Genomic DNA, 14,543 nt, shown 5'->3' with positions numbered 1-14,543 from the left:
CACTGACACCTGGACGAGTGCGTTTGGCCAGGGTCGATACATCTCCCTTACCGTGCACTGGGTGAACCTTGTGGAGCCTGGCAGCGATTCCTCACCTGCTACGGCGCGGGTGTTGCCCACACCGCAAACAGTTGCACCGCCGTCCCTCCCACTGGATAACAACAGCAGCACCTACCTCTCTGACTCCTTCTCCTCCAACGCATCTCAAAGCTGTACCTCAAAGCTGTACCTCAGGAGCGCTTCAATCTCCCCCACCATCGCTTGCTGTGTGATGTCCCTACGCGCTGGAATTCTACGCTGCACATGCTAGCCCGCTTTTGTGAGCAGAAGAGTGCAGTGGTCCAGTACATGACGGCGCAGTACCGAGGCGCATCCGGCCAGCTGCCAAGCTTCTGTGGATCCGATTGGGCCAACATGTTGGACCTCTGCCAAGTCCTCCAAAATTTTGAGCAATCCACGTTGCTTGTGAGCAGTGACAACTCTTCAGTCAGCATTACCATACCACTGCTGTGTTTACTGAAGAGGTCGATGTTGAAAATCAAGGAAACAGCTGTTATGATGCAACTGGGGGAATCTGAGGGAGAAAACGATCAGCGTGATGGTACCAACATCAGGCCATCCGCCTCAGGAAACGCTGGCCCCAGCAGCTATGACGAAGAAGAGGAGGAGGAACAGCTGGAGTTGGAGCAGGAATTTCCTGCCACCACTGACGAGGGCCAGAGCGGTGCACGTTGGACTTCCACAATTCACCGCGAATGGTCAGCAGAAGCAGACCAGAAAGAAGGTGACGACTATGATGCATCACAACAACTATCACAACTCTCACAAGAGGATGATGAGGATTCTGGCAGGACTCTGGCACACATGGCTCAATTCATGCTAGACTGCATTGAACGCGACCCACGCATTGTGCGCATTCTGGACAACACCAATTACTGGGTTTATACCCTTCTGGATCCACGGTACAAACACAATGTTCCAAAACTGCTTGAAGAAAGAGTCAGACAGGTCAAAATGGAAAACTACCAGCAGGCCCTTGTGGAGACTTTAGAGAGGAGATTGAAATCCTCCCCCTCCTCTAGCCAGTTGTACACCGACAGACTGACTTCCGCAAACCCAGGACGACCAGGAGGGCAGCAAACAACACAAGCCGCAGCTAGTGCCCAAAAGGGAATGGTATCGGCAGTGTCCTTGGAGTGGGAAAATTTTATGACACCCATGCAGCAGCAGCCCACAGAACAGCAAGCGTGCAGATCTGACTCCAACACCGATCGCCTGGAGAAGATGGTCAAGGACTACATGTCAGATGGCGTAGCTGTGTTGAACAATCCATCTGCACCCTTCAACTATTGGGTATCGAAGCTAGACACCTGGCACGAACTGGCAATGTACGCAATAGAGCTGCTGGCTTGCCCGGCAGCCAGCGTTATGTCGGAATGCTGTTTCAGTGCTGCCGGAGGCATCGTCACAGATCGGCGTATCCGCCTCTCCACAGAAAATGCAGACCGTCTGACTCAAATTAAAATGAATCAATCCTGGATTGGAAACGACTACGCAACACTACTGGACCCCAACCAAGTAACATGAACAATGACCATCTGTGATGGGTTAGCGTTTCCGGTCCCTGTTTATTGAACCTCTCATCTGTATTACATTTATGACTGCACGGCGGCAAAAAGCATTGCTATCTGCACGCTTCTTGTCCTCATGCAAGGCCTGGAATGTTGTGTCTCAAAAAGCGTGGCCTTCTCCTCCTGCGGCTCCTCCTGTTCCCTCACGTGTGCTGCTGCTGCTGCTGGGTTAGCGTTTCCGGTCCCTGTTTATTGAACCTCTCATCTTTATTACATTTATGACTGCATGGCGGCAAAAAGCATTGCTATATCCGCACGCTATTTGTCCTCATGCAAGGCCTGGGATGTTGTGTCTCAAAAAGCGTGGCCTTCTCCTCCTGCGGCCCCTCCTGTTCCCTCACGTTTGCTGCTGCTGCTGCTGCTGCTGGGTTAGCGTTTCCGGTCCCTGTTTATTGAACCTCTCATCTTTATTACATTTATGACTGCATGGCGGCAAAAAGCATTGCTATATCCGCACGCTATTTGTCCTCATGCAAGGCCTGGGATGTTGTGTCTCAAAAAGCGTGGCCTTCTCCTCCTGCGGCTCCTCCTGTTCCCTCACGTGTGCTGCTGCTGCTGCTGGGTTAGCGTTTCCGGTCCCTGTTTATTGAACCTCTCATCTGTATTACATTTATGACTGCACGGCGGCAAAAAGCATTGCTATCTGCACGCTTCTTGTCCTCATGCAAGGCCTGGAATGTTGTGTCTCAAAAAGCGTGGCCTTCTCCTCCTGCGGCTCCTCCTGTTCCCTCACGTGTGCTGCTGCTGCTGCTGGGTTAGCGTTTCCGGTCCCTGTTTATTGAACCTCTCATCTTTATTACATTTATGACTGCATGGCGGCAAAAAGCATTGCTATATCCGCACGCTATTTGTCCTCATGCAAGGCCTGGGATGTTGTGTCTCAAAAAGCGTGGCCTTCTCCTCCTGCGGCCCCTCCTGTTCCCTCACGTTTGCTGCTGCTGCTGCTGCTGCTGGGTTAGCGTTTCCGGTCCCTGTTTATTGAACCTCTCATCTTTATTACATTTATGACTGCATGGCGGCAAAAAGCATTGCTATATCCGCACGCTATTTGTCCTCATGCAAGGCCTGGGATGTTGTGTCTCAAAAAGCGTGGCCTTCTCCTCCTGCGGCTCCTCCTGTTCCCTCACGTGTGCTGCTGCTGCTGCTGGGTTAGCGTTTCCGGTCCCTTTTCCTGGAACCTCTTCTCTGTATTACATTTATGACTGCATGGCGACAAAAAGCATGTTACCTGTGCAAAGAAACATGACATTTTCCACATTTAAAAGACAGTTTTTCCTTTGAAACTTTACAATCAATTTTCTCAAAAACTATAAGCTCTTTTTCAAATATTTTTTTTCCTCTTGTACCCATTCCCAAGGTGCACATACCCTGCAAATTTGGGGTATGTAGCATGTAAGGAAGCTTTACAAAGCACGAAAGTTCGGGTCCCCATTGACTTCCATTATGTTCGGAGTTCGGCGCGAACACCCGAACATCGCGGCGATGTTCGGCGAACGTTCGCGAACCCGAACATCTAGGTGTTCGCCCAACACTAACTGGAAGATGAGGAGACTGTCAATTAGCCGGGTACAGTAAAAAATGGTGCCAGTTAAATAATGGCGCAGCTAAAGTGTTTTAACACAATAAATATTGTTTTGACATAAAACGATAATCATTATAGTGGACAGAGAGGTGTGTGTAATGGTGAGGAGGAGGAGATGGTGTTATGATAGAGGACAGAGAGGTGTGTGTAATGGTGAGGAGGAGGAGATGGTGTCATTATAGAGGATGGAGAGGTGTGTGTAATGGTGAGGAGGAGGAGATGGTGTTATGATAGAGGATGGAAAGGTGTGTGTAATGGTGAGGAGGAGGAGATGGTGTTATGATAGAGGACAGAGAGGTGTGTGTAATGGTGAGGAGGAGGAGATGGTGTTATGATAGAGGATGGAAAGGTGTGTGTAATGGTGAGGAGGAGGAGATGGTGTTATGATAGAGGATGGAGAGGTGTGTGTAATGGTGAGGAGGAGGAGATGGTGTTATGATAGAGGACGGAGAGGTGTGTGTGTAATGGTGAGGAGGAGGAGATGGTGTTATGATAGAGGACGGAGAGGTGTGTGTAATGGTGAGGAGGAGGAGATGGTGTTATGATAGAGGATGGAGAGGTGTGTGTAATGGTGAGGAGGAGGAGATGGTTATGATAGAGGATGGAAAGGTGTGTGTAATGGTGAGGAGGAGGAGATTGTGTTATGATAGAGGATGGAGAGGTGTGTGTAATGGTGAGGAGCAGATGGTGTCATTATAGAGAATGGAGAGAGATGTGACTTGACTTGAAGAGAGGAAAAGAGGATAGTAGTAGACCTTCATCTGTGGATTGGGGGAACAACCATTGGTTTGGTATTTGCAAATTAGTATGGAAATTTGTGTCGGGAACAAGTTGTAGAGAGAGGATAGGACTATGAGATAGATCTTCTCTGCAATCTCCAGGAGATAAGGAGGAGCAGAATCAGAGGAGCTTCTGGAGTGTTGTTGGGGGAAGGTGTAGGACTGGTGTAAGTTAGGATTGCAGAGGGGTCTGGCCAATTGGACACGGAGGAAGATGGTGGAATAGTCAAGATGGGTGACAAGAGATGGATGGGACATGATGGTGACCAGAGATGGATGGGACATGATGGTGACCAGAGATGGATGGGACATGATGGTGACCAGAGATGGATGGGACATGATGGTCACCAGAGATGGATGGGACATGATGGTGACCAGAGATGGATGGGACATGATGGTGACCAGAGATGGATGGGACATGGTGGTGACCAGAGATGGATGGGACATGATGGTCACCAGAGATGGATGGGACATGATGGTGACCAGAGATGGATGGGACATGATGGTGACCAGAGATGGATGTGACATGATGGTGACAAGAGATGGATGGGACATGATGGTGACCAGAGATGGATGGGACATGATGGTGACCAGAGATGGATGGGACATGATGGTCACCAGAGATGGATGGGACATGATGGTGATCAGAGATGGATGGGACATGATGGTGATCAGAGATGGATGGGACATGATGGTCACCAGAGATGGATGGGACATGATGGTGACCAGAGATGGATGGGACATGATGGTGACCAGAGATGGATGGGACATGATGGTGACAAGAGATAGATGGGACGTGATGGTGACCAGAGATGGATGGGACATGATGGTCACCAGAGATGGATGGGACATGATGGTGATCAGAGATGGATGGGACATGATGGTGATCAGAGATGGATGAGTCATGATGGTGACCAGAGATGGATGGGACATGATGGTGACCAGAGATGGATGGGACATGATGGTGACAAGAGATGGATGGGACATGATGGTGACCAGAGATGGATGGGACATGATGGTGATCAGAGATGGATGGGACATGATGGTGATCAGAGATGGATGGGACATGATGGTCACCAGAGATGGATGGGACATGATGGTCACCAGAGATGGATGGGACATGATGGTGATCAGAAATGGATGGGACATGATGGTGACCAGAGATGGATGGGACATGATGGTCACCAGAGATGGATGGGTCATGATGGTGACCAGAGATGGATGGGACATGATGGTGACCAGAGATGGATGGGACATGATGGTCACCAGAGATGGATGGGACATGATGGTCACCAGAGATGGATGGGACATGATGGTGACCAGAGATGGATGGGACATGATGGTGACCGGAGATGGATGGGACACGATGGTGACCAGAGATGGATGGGACATGATGGTGACCAGAGATGGATGGGACATGATGGTGACCAGAGATGTATGGGACATGATGGTGACCAGAGATGGATGGGACATGATGGTGGCCAGAGATGAGGAACATCAGTGGAAGAATGCATATAAGTCAGTGATCTGGGGGCGATCAGGGTGCAAAATCTCCCACAAACGACCAGCAGATATAAGCCCTATAAAAGATATACATTGTAACACATTTCATTCATCCTGAATTCTGGTCAACATGAAATCTAACTGAGAGGTCTACCATTATTTAAATGTCCTAAAATTATAATTTGAAGTTTTAAATACAGTATATATCACTAGAGATGTCCCGAGTTACCCAGAGGAAATAGTTACCAGGCAGCTGTGATGAAGAGATAGTAGTCTCCTCACTGTCCTCTAGATGGCGCCATTTCTATTTCTTTTGGCTGAATATTCATCTATGGTAAAGTTCTGTGGTCTTTTCTGGGGGCTTTCATATGAGGAGCTACCTCACTGTACCAATGTCTTTGCCCAAATTATTATCAGGTTGTCAGACATTCATAATATCTTGTCTGAGAGGGTAAGGCAAGTAATATAGTTTTCTGGCTGAAGATAGCATCTTTGTCTTTCTCCATCCCTGTCAGAAGGTCTCCATATCTCAGCCATGATACAATGCTTTCATCTGAGGACGGCAGCCAATCGAAGCTAAATCTCTTGTGTGATAAAAGTGTGTTCAGCTCATGATGTACATAGTGGTGGTGAGGAGGTCCTCTTATAAGCTGAATGTTTTGTGTCTGCAGATGTTTCTGCGTGACTATGCCGATGGGAGAACCTTTTGGATCGGTCTCACGGATGTAGACGGGGCCTGGAAGTGGGTGGATGGGACCTCCTATGACTTGACGCCAAAGTAAGTTCTTAGTAAGTTCTTCAAAGTAAGTAACCTCCCATCCACATAAAAGGAAAATAAAATGGTCTCTCCTCACCCTCCCCGTTGCCTGTGAGCTGCATAAAACATCATCTCCTTCCTCTTAATTCAGCTTTCTGGCACTTGTTGGTTTATAGTGGCTTTAAAGCATACATGTCAAACGCCGGCCCGGGGGCCAAATCTGGCCCTCATAACCATTAAATTTGGCCCCCAAGTGGTTTCCCCACTTTGCATTATGTTTGGTCCACTCTAGATCACCAAGGAAGCCATATTGGAGGTGAAGCCCTAGAATACCTGGGAAGCCATATGGGGAGGTAAGGGGAAAGCACTAAATACTAGGAAACTATATAGGAAAGGGTGGGGGCTCTAGACACCAGGGAACTGTATAGGGAAGGGTGGGGGCACTAGACACCAGGGAACTGTATAGGGGAGGGAGGGGGCACTAGACACCAGGGAACTGTATAGGGAAGGGTGGGGGCACTAGACACCAGGGATCTGTATAGGGGAGGGAGGGGGCACTAGACACCAGGGAACTGTATAGGGAAGGGTGGGGGCACTAGACACCAGGGATCTGTATAGGGGAGGGAGGGGGCACTAGACACCAGGGATCTGTATAGGGGAGGGATGGGGGAACTAGACACCAGGTATATGTATAGGGGAGAGAGGTGGGCACTAGACACCAGGGATCTGTATGAGGAGGGGGGCACTAGACACCAGGGATCTGTATAGGGGAGGGAGGGATGGGGGAACTAGACACCAGGGATATGTATAGGGGAGAGAGGTGGGCACGAGACACCAGGGAACTGTATGAGGAGGGGGGAATAGACACCAGGGATCTGTATAGGGGAGGATGGGGGCCACTAGACACCAGGGATCTGTATAGGGGATGGACGGGGTTATTAGACACCAGGGAACTGTATAGGGGAGGGAGGGGGCAATAGACACCAGGGATCTGTATAGGTGATGGAATGGGTTATTAGACACCAGGGAACTGTATAGGGGAGGGAGGGGGCAATCGACACCAGGGAACTGTATAGGGGATGGAGGGGAGCTATTATACACCAGGGAACTGTATAGGGGAGGGAGGGGGTTATTACACACCAGGGAACTGTATAGGGGAAGGAGGGGTTTATTACACACCAGGGAACTGTATAGGGAAGGGTGGGGGCACTAGACACCAGGGAACTGTATAGGGGAGGGAGGGGGCACTAGACACCAGGGAACTGTATAGGGAAGGGTGGGGGCACTAGACACCAGGGATCTGTATAGGGGAGGGAGGGGGCACTAGACACCAGGGATCTGTATAGGGGAGGGATGGGGGAACTAGACACCAGGGATATGTATAGGGGAGAGAGGTGGGCACTAGACACCAGGGATCTGTATGAGGAGGGGGGCACTAGACACCAGGGATCTGTATAGGGGAGGGAGGGATGGGGGAACTAGACACCAGGGATATGTATAGGGGAGAGAGGTGGGCACGAGACACCAGGGAACTGTATGAGGAGGGGGGAATAGACACCAGGGATCTGTATAGGGGAGGATGGGGGCCACTAGACACCAGGGATCTGTATAGGGGATGGAGGGGGTTATTAGACACCAGGGAACTGTATAGGGGATGGAGGGGGTTATTAGACACCAGGGAACTGTATAGGGGATGGAGGGGAGCTATTATACACCAGGGAACTGTATAGGGGAGGGAGGGGGTTATTACACACCAGGGAACTGTATAGGGGAAGGAGGGGTTTATTACACACCAGGGATCTGTATAGGGGAGGGAGGGGGGCACTAGACACCAGGGATCTGTATAGGGGATGGAGGGGGCACTAGACACCAGGGATCTGTATAGGGGATGGAGGGGCGCTATTATACACCGGGGAACTGTATAGGGGAAGGAGGGGTTTATTACACACCAGGGATCTGTATAGGGGAGGGAGGGGGCACTAGACACCAGGGATCTGTATAGGGTATGGAGGGGAGCTATTATACACCAGGGAACTGTATAGGGGAGGATGGGGGCCACTAGACACCAGGGAACTGTATAGGGGAGAGAGGGGGGCACTAGACACCAGGGAACTGTATAGGGGAGGGAGGGGGGCAATAGACACCAGGGATCTGTATAGGGGAGAGAGCGGGGCACTAGACACCAGGGAACTGTATAGGGGAGAGAGGGGGCCACTAGAAACCAGGGAACTGTATAAGGGAGAGGGGGGGGGGGGGGGGGCACTAGACACCAGGGAACTGTATAGGGGATGGAGGGGAGCTATTATACACCAGGGAACTGTATAGGGGATAGAAGTTGCCAATAGACATTGAGGTTGCCCCATGACTTGGTCCCAGTGTTCAATTTCACTCCACTTTGCATTTGAGTTACACACCTCTGCTTTAAAGGGAACCCAAGCTGAGAGGGGTATGGAGGCTGCCATAGTTATTTCCTTCTAAACAATACCAGTTGCCTGGCAGCCCTGTTGATCTTCTGGAATAAGTAGTGTTTGAGTTAAAACCCTGGAACCAGCATATGGCTATTCCAATATATCCTAGGTCAGAGTACCTGATCTGCTGCATGAATGTATGGCTGAAGTATTAGAGCGAGAGGATCATCAGGACAGCCAGGCAACTGGCATTGTATAAAAGGAAATAAATATGTCAGCCTCCATATACCTTTCCCCTCGGGTTCCCTTTAAGAAAGAGGTCATCCAGCTTCCTAATCTGTCCACAGAGAAATAAGGAGCAGTTCTCACACGAGCTATTGCCGGAGCGTCAGTCCAATGCTGTTCTGAAAGCATGCAGACAACTATCTGATGGCTTCTTGCGGCTTTCATCGGCTTCTGGCGGCTTTCACGGAGACGTGACGGTAAGCGACCCCCGGAAGCAGAATGTTGCTTCCAGGGTCGGCTGACACAGCGGGAGGAATCGGGAGTGGAACGCAGCTGTTGTGCAAACTATGGCAAATGACGGAACCATTTTATTGATGGATGACGGTAAAACGTCTGTGTGAACCGGCCCTGCTTGGGGTTTGAAATCCTCCGGACTGGCCAAAGGCTTCCTGGAACCTCCTGGAGCACTTCTTTCTACTGGACATACGTGGACCTTACTCACATGTGATCGGTCTGCAAGGGGGCTCCTCCCCGGGAGGGCGTGGCTAGTAGAAACAAGCTTTTGTTGAATAGGTGTAGAGCACAAGTGTGGAGCTCCAGGCCTGGAGAGCCTGATCTATGCCAGTGTTCAGGATGGAACACACCTTTCCTCATTCAGACCAGAGGTGGCGGAATGGCCAGGGGGGAAGGGGAACAATCTCCTCCCAGGCCGCCTTTCATTCAGTGATTTAGGGCAGGTCTGGTGTATTCAGGTTTGTTGTTGTAAGGCAATGTCAAACACTAGGCTGGCTGATAAATGTGCAATTAGGCCTGGTGCACACCAGAGGAGTTTTACTGAGCGTTTTGAGTTTTTAAATCTACTGCTGATGTTATCCTATGTGTCTGTGCACACTGGAGCAATGAGGTTTTGTAAAAAACCCCATAGCATTACATTGGGAAGAGCTTTTGAAACCTCTAAAAGCTCTTCCCAATGTAAGGGCTGGTGCACACCGAGCGGCTTTTTGGGCGTTTTCAGATCCGCTTGCGGCTGCGGATCTGCTTGGTCAATGTATCTCAATGGGGTGGTGCACACCAGAGCGGCAGGCGTTTTGCAGAAACGAAAAATGCCTGGGTGAGGCATTTTTTGGATTTCGGATGCGTTTCTGCCTCCAATGTTAAGTATAGGAAAAACGCAAAACGCCTGTAAAACCGCTTGATCAAGCGGATTTTGATGCGGATGCGGATGCGTTTTTTTCAAGAATGCGCACTTCCAGGTCAAAGTGTGCTTCCTGTGTGGCAGATTTGCATGAGGGATTTTAGACTGCGCAGGAGGAAGATGGCAGCAAAGTGGTTTACCACAGAAAACCTGATAATTAAGATTGAAAACAGCCCAGAACTTTATGACAAGTCTTTGCCTGGATATAAAGACCACCAAAGGGCTCATGAAATCTGGAGCAACATTGCAAAAGATTTTCTTGGAGAAAAATGGAATACTTTGAGCCAAAAGGGCAAGGATTCTAAGAGTAAGTATATGTGTACAGAATTGTTGTATTTTATTGTTTTCATGCAGCACTTTGCAGACAATATATCATCACCCCTCCACTAAATGAGTAATTAAACAATTAGAAATTTCATTATCACAGGTCTCTGGCAAAGCTGTTCTCTCTATAGCCATCTCTCTTTATAAACAGCAGGTACATGTGTGTGTATGTACTCACATGTATTATTAGGGCGCTATTTGCCACTTTAGAGTGTCATGAATGATATAGACATACAACACGGTTTCAAGAATGTTTATTTGCACAATAATACTGATCTCGTCATGTAAGTAAATAGCAGCCTGCAGGTTTTTTAGTTCTTACAGTTATGGCACAAAATAATCAGCTAATTTGTCTCTGTTGTGAATGGCAGAAATGGGACCACGTAAAGTAGCTGGTGGTAAAGTGACAAGAGCACTGTTTGAAAGATCCCCCTCTTCCTCCTCTATGGTCATGCTATCTAGTGTTCTCACATAATTATGCAAAATACATGTTGCCTTCACCACTATTATAGCATACTTTGGTTGCATTTTTATAGCAGTGTGATAAATGCGCCATTTGTTTGCCAGAATTCCAAATGCACATTCTACTACTTGTCTGGCTTTGGTCAGGCGGTTATTAAAGACTACTTTCTTATGAGTCATATCTCTCTGTGCATACGGTCTCATAACATGCTCAGACAGTGCAAAGGCCTCATCAGCCACAAACACACAGGGGTAAGGTGGTTCTACAGTGTCAGGCCAGGGGCGTGGTGGTGGTAAAGTCATCTGGCCTGTGCGAAGCTTCACGCCAAATCGACTGTGCTGGAAGACTGAGGAATCATGGGAACTTCCGTAAGCCCCAACATCCACATAGATAAATTTCAAATTAGGATCCACAACAGCCATGAGCACTAGTGAAAAGAATTTTTTATAATTGTAATAGAGACTGCCAGTGAATGCAGGCATAACCAGTCTGACATGTTTCCCATCCACTGCTCCAGGGCAGTTAGGGAAATCATGTTTCTCCCAAAAAAGCTGCATGTTAGCCTCCCACATAGGTACGTCAGGAGTTGGCATAAATTCCGGTTGAAGTACTTTCCAGATCAATTTGCAGGTGTCCAAAACTAAGTATCGGATTGTACTTCTTCCCATGAGGAATTGGTAGTGAAGTGCTGCATATGAATGCCCTGTTGCCAGAAATCTGCAAAAGAAAAGAAATAACATGTATGTTTATTTTTATTCCTAGTTGCCCTCCTGCGGACAAGATGGAAGTCGGTCAGAGACAGTTACAAAAAGGAGATTGAAAAGCAATACCATGAATCCAAAAGTGGGTCTGGAAGTTCGCAGCGAACAAAATATAAATATTGTGGCATATTAGAATTTCTAAGAAAACATCATGAACCGGCTGAGTAAGTATGGCGTAAATGTTAACCTATTGCAATGTTTGTCAACTTCGCCAATAGAACAGTGAAGGAAGGAGTAGGCCCACAATGCAATTCAGTAGTGTGGAACGCATAATCTGCCATCACTCTACCAAATATATTGGGGGACGTAGCTTAATGTAAGGATGGCATAGGTCCAGTTTAAAATGATTATTACATGACAGGAATGTGGACTGTTCGTTACCCAACATAACAGTTGCCTGACAGTGCTGGTTATATGTTTGGCTGCAGTAGTGTCTGCATCACACATCTGTAACACACATCTACCAAAATCAGTGCTAGTTTACTCAGGCCAGTTTTGCTTTATGCTTGCTCAGGGGCTGTGCCTAAAAGCTATGTACACAAATAATGGGAAAAATAGACAGGCTACTGCTATTGTTTTGCAATGAAAGATGCATCACATTGTGCCCATATATTTGCTGTGACATCCATGGTCACTATTCCATGAACTAAAGTTGTGCTTTCCCCTTTCCAAAGGACTGAAGATAGCCTACCACCAGATCCTGAGGAGGACGATGTAGAGGTGCCACCTACCACCACCAGTGATGTGGAAGTTGAAGAAGACACTACACAGGATGTTGACACTGCTACACTGGAAGACAGTGACTCTACTACCCCAGATCACACACCACACACAGCCCAGCGAGTATTCGGACACGCACAACTCTCAGGTTTAGTAGAGGTGTGTGAGGCTAGCTACACAAGGCAGGAGAATAGGAAGAGGTATGAGCAGGGCTGAATACGACCAGAAGCTGATTAGTTCAATAGAAAAGGCTGTTGATCATATGGAGAAGCGAGAGGATGAAATGAAACAACTTAAAGAGCCATGCACACAGTATCTTTTAAGTTTGGTGCCACTATTACAAAAAGTGCCTCCTGATAAGCAATGGGCAGCCAGACATGCCATCTCTGAGACCCTGGGGAGATTCTTACTACCTGAGAGCCGTGCAGATGACAATGTGCACAACTACTTGCAGCAACTACACCTGCCTGCTTCCAGCCAACTATATAATGCACACCCACAACTCTCTTACCATATGCAACGCATTTATGACCCACCCCACTACCCACCAATGCATATGCATAACATGCCATATGGTCAACAGCCTCATTACTCTATGCCTCCACCTCAGCGCCCTGATCAAGGTATGCGATTTCAAACATCATCTATGCACAGTGACTCTACAGTGTACACTGATTTAACATCGCACAGCCAGCCTCATACAAATGCTGAATCAGGTACACATGCTTACAATCAGGGCCCTGGTAGTATGTGTGATTTGCTATCACAACATGACTAGTTTTTTGTAGTTTTACATTTTATTTTATTGTTCAATGCTCAGATTTGGATCTTAGTTTACATTACCTCAATGTTATGAGGAGTCGCTCAGTTGGTGTGATTGCTAGGCGAAAGTTAGTGTCTTGTCGGCGAAGGGCATCCTTCAGTTTGGCTAAAAGGCCATCAAAACTAGGAAAAAAGAGCATGCTTATCTTTAGATCTACTGTTGTTTGTTGCAGAAACATTTTTCATTTGTGACATATTACTTTTGCTGCTGAAAGCAAAGTATGGACAACGGAAGCAGTAGATTTGGGCGCATGAGACAAGTGGACAAAAAGGGCGCCCCATTCACTTTCATTATAAATATCGTTTAATGGGCGCTGAACGGGGAAAATAAGGCGCCGGAGATTTTTAAGGATTTATAACGGCGCCCGGAGATTTTTAAGGATTTATAACTATGTTTGTGATGATTTAAGTTTACAAAATGAGCCCGTGACGAATAACGTTTATGAAGATAATAAATCACTATTTCTAAAACATTTCTAACACATTATTATCCACCCAAAAAAATAATTTACATTTTTTTTCTTTACATTCTTTATTTATTCATGTCTGTAAAACATTATTATCCATAGGGGGTTTTAGGTTTAGGCACCAACAGGGGGGTCTTAGGTTTAGGCACCTACAGGGGGGTCTTAGGTTTAGGCACTAACAGGGGGGTCTTAGGTTTAGGCACCAACAGGGGGGTCTTAGGGTTAGGCACCTACAGGGGGGTCTTAGGGTTAGGCACCTACAGGGGGGTCTTAGGTTTAGGCACTAACAGGGGGGTCTTAGGGTTAGGCACTAACAGGGGGGTCTTAGGGTTAGGCACCAACAGGGGGGTCTTAGGGTTAGGCACCAACAGGGGGGTCTTAGGGTTAGGCACCAACAGGGGGGTCTTAGGTTTAGGCACCAACAGGGGGTCTAGGGGTTAGGGATAGGTACAGGGAGGGTTTTTAATAAACGAAAATATAAGTTTCACTTTACAAACAGGGAAGATTAACGTTTTAAGAATTGCCGATCTCATACACATTATTTAGTGATTTATACATTTTTAAATCACTATTTATAAACGAAATTCTACACAATAATTTCTATAAACGATATTTCCATTTATCGTTTATACCACGCGCCCTTTTTTCCCGACGCCCTTTTCGTACGTACGCTGGACAACACATGTCCAAAATATTCTTTGCACAGAAGAACAAAACATTAAAACGAAAGATTTTGTTCAAACATTGCTTCATTACTGTGTCCCATATGCTGATTGTTGCCATATACTTAATGAAGTATGCACCAGGAGTATGTAAGGTCATAATATACTCCAAATGTTTTGGGTAAACTATGGATATATAATATAGTAGTTACTCCTATAGAAAAATTAGATGGAGGCCTTAGGC

At 47.5% G+C, this 14,543-nt stretch overlaps 2 protein-coding genes across 3 annotated transcripts in view; both read left to right on the top strand.

Moving 5' to 3' along the window:
* The window catches only part of LOC137560825 (asialoglycoprotein receptor 1-like), a 216,960-nt gene that overhangs the window by 195,949 nt on the left and 6,468 nt on the right, over nucleotides 1-14,543 (top strand). For both annotated transcript variants that reach the window (XM_068271959.1, XM_068271958.1), the window contains exon 9: nucleotides 6,167-6,273. In XM_068271959.1, the coding sequence (XP_068128060.1) occupies nucleotides 6,167-6,273 (107 nt within the window). The remainder of the gene's footprint in view (nucleotides 1-6,166; nucleotides 6,274-14,543) is intronic.
* Nucleotides 9,984-12,564, top strand: LOC137564501 (uncharacterized). Its single transcript, XM_068278434.1, has 3 exons — nucleotides 9,984-10,387; nucleotides 11,630-11,792; nucleotides 12,303-12,564. The coding sequence occupies exons 1-3, from the start codon at nucleotides 10,096-10,098 to the stop codon at nucleotides 12,562-12,564; spliced, it is 717 nt and encodes a 238-aa protein (XP_068134535.1). The 5' UTR covers nucleotides 9,984-10,095.

This window comes from Hyperolius riggenbachi, chromosome 3 (genome assembly GCF_040937935.1).
Source record: "Hyperolius riggenbachi isolate aHypRig1 chromosome 3, aHypRig1.pri, whole genome shotgun sequence".
NCBI lineage: Eukaryota > Metazoa > Chordata > Amphibia > Anura > Hyperoliidae > Hyperolius > Hyperolius riggenbachi.
The sequence above is the reverse complement of the archived record's forward strand: the minus strand, read 5'-3'. Positions and strand labels throughout refer to the sequence as shown.

Excerpts from the sequence above, each read along its gene's own strand:
- LOC137564501 (XM_068278434.1), top strand. The coding sequence starts at position 10,096 with ATGCGGATGCGGATGCGTTTTTTTCAAGAATGCGCACTTCCAGGTCAA. Across the intron at positions 10,388-11,629 it reads AAAGGGCAAGGATTCTAAGA|TTGCCCTCCTGCGGACAAGA; the intron begins GTAAGTATATGT and ends TTTTATTCCTAG. Across the intron at positions 11,793-12,302 it reads AAACATCATGAACCGGCTGA|GACTGAAGATAGCCTACCAC; the intron begins GTAAGTATGGCG and ends CCCTTTCCAAAG.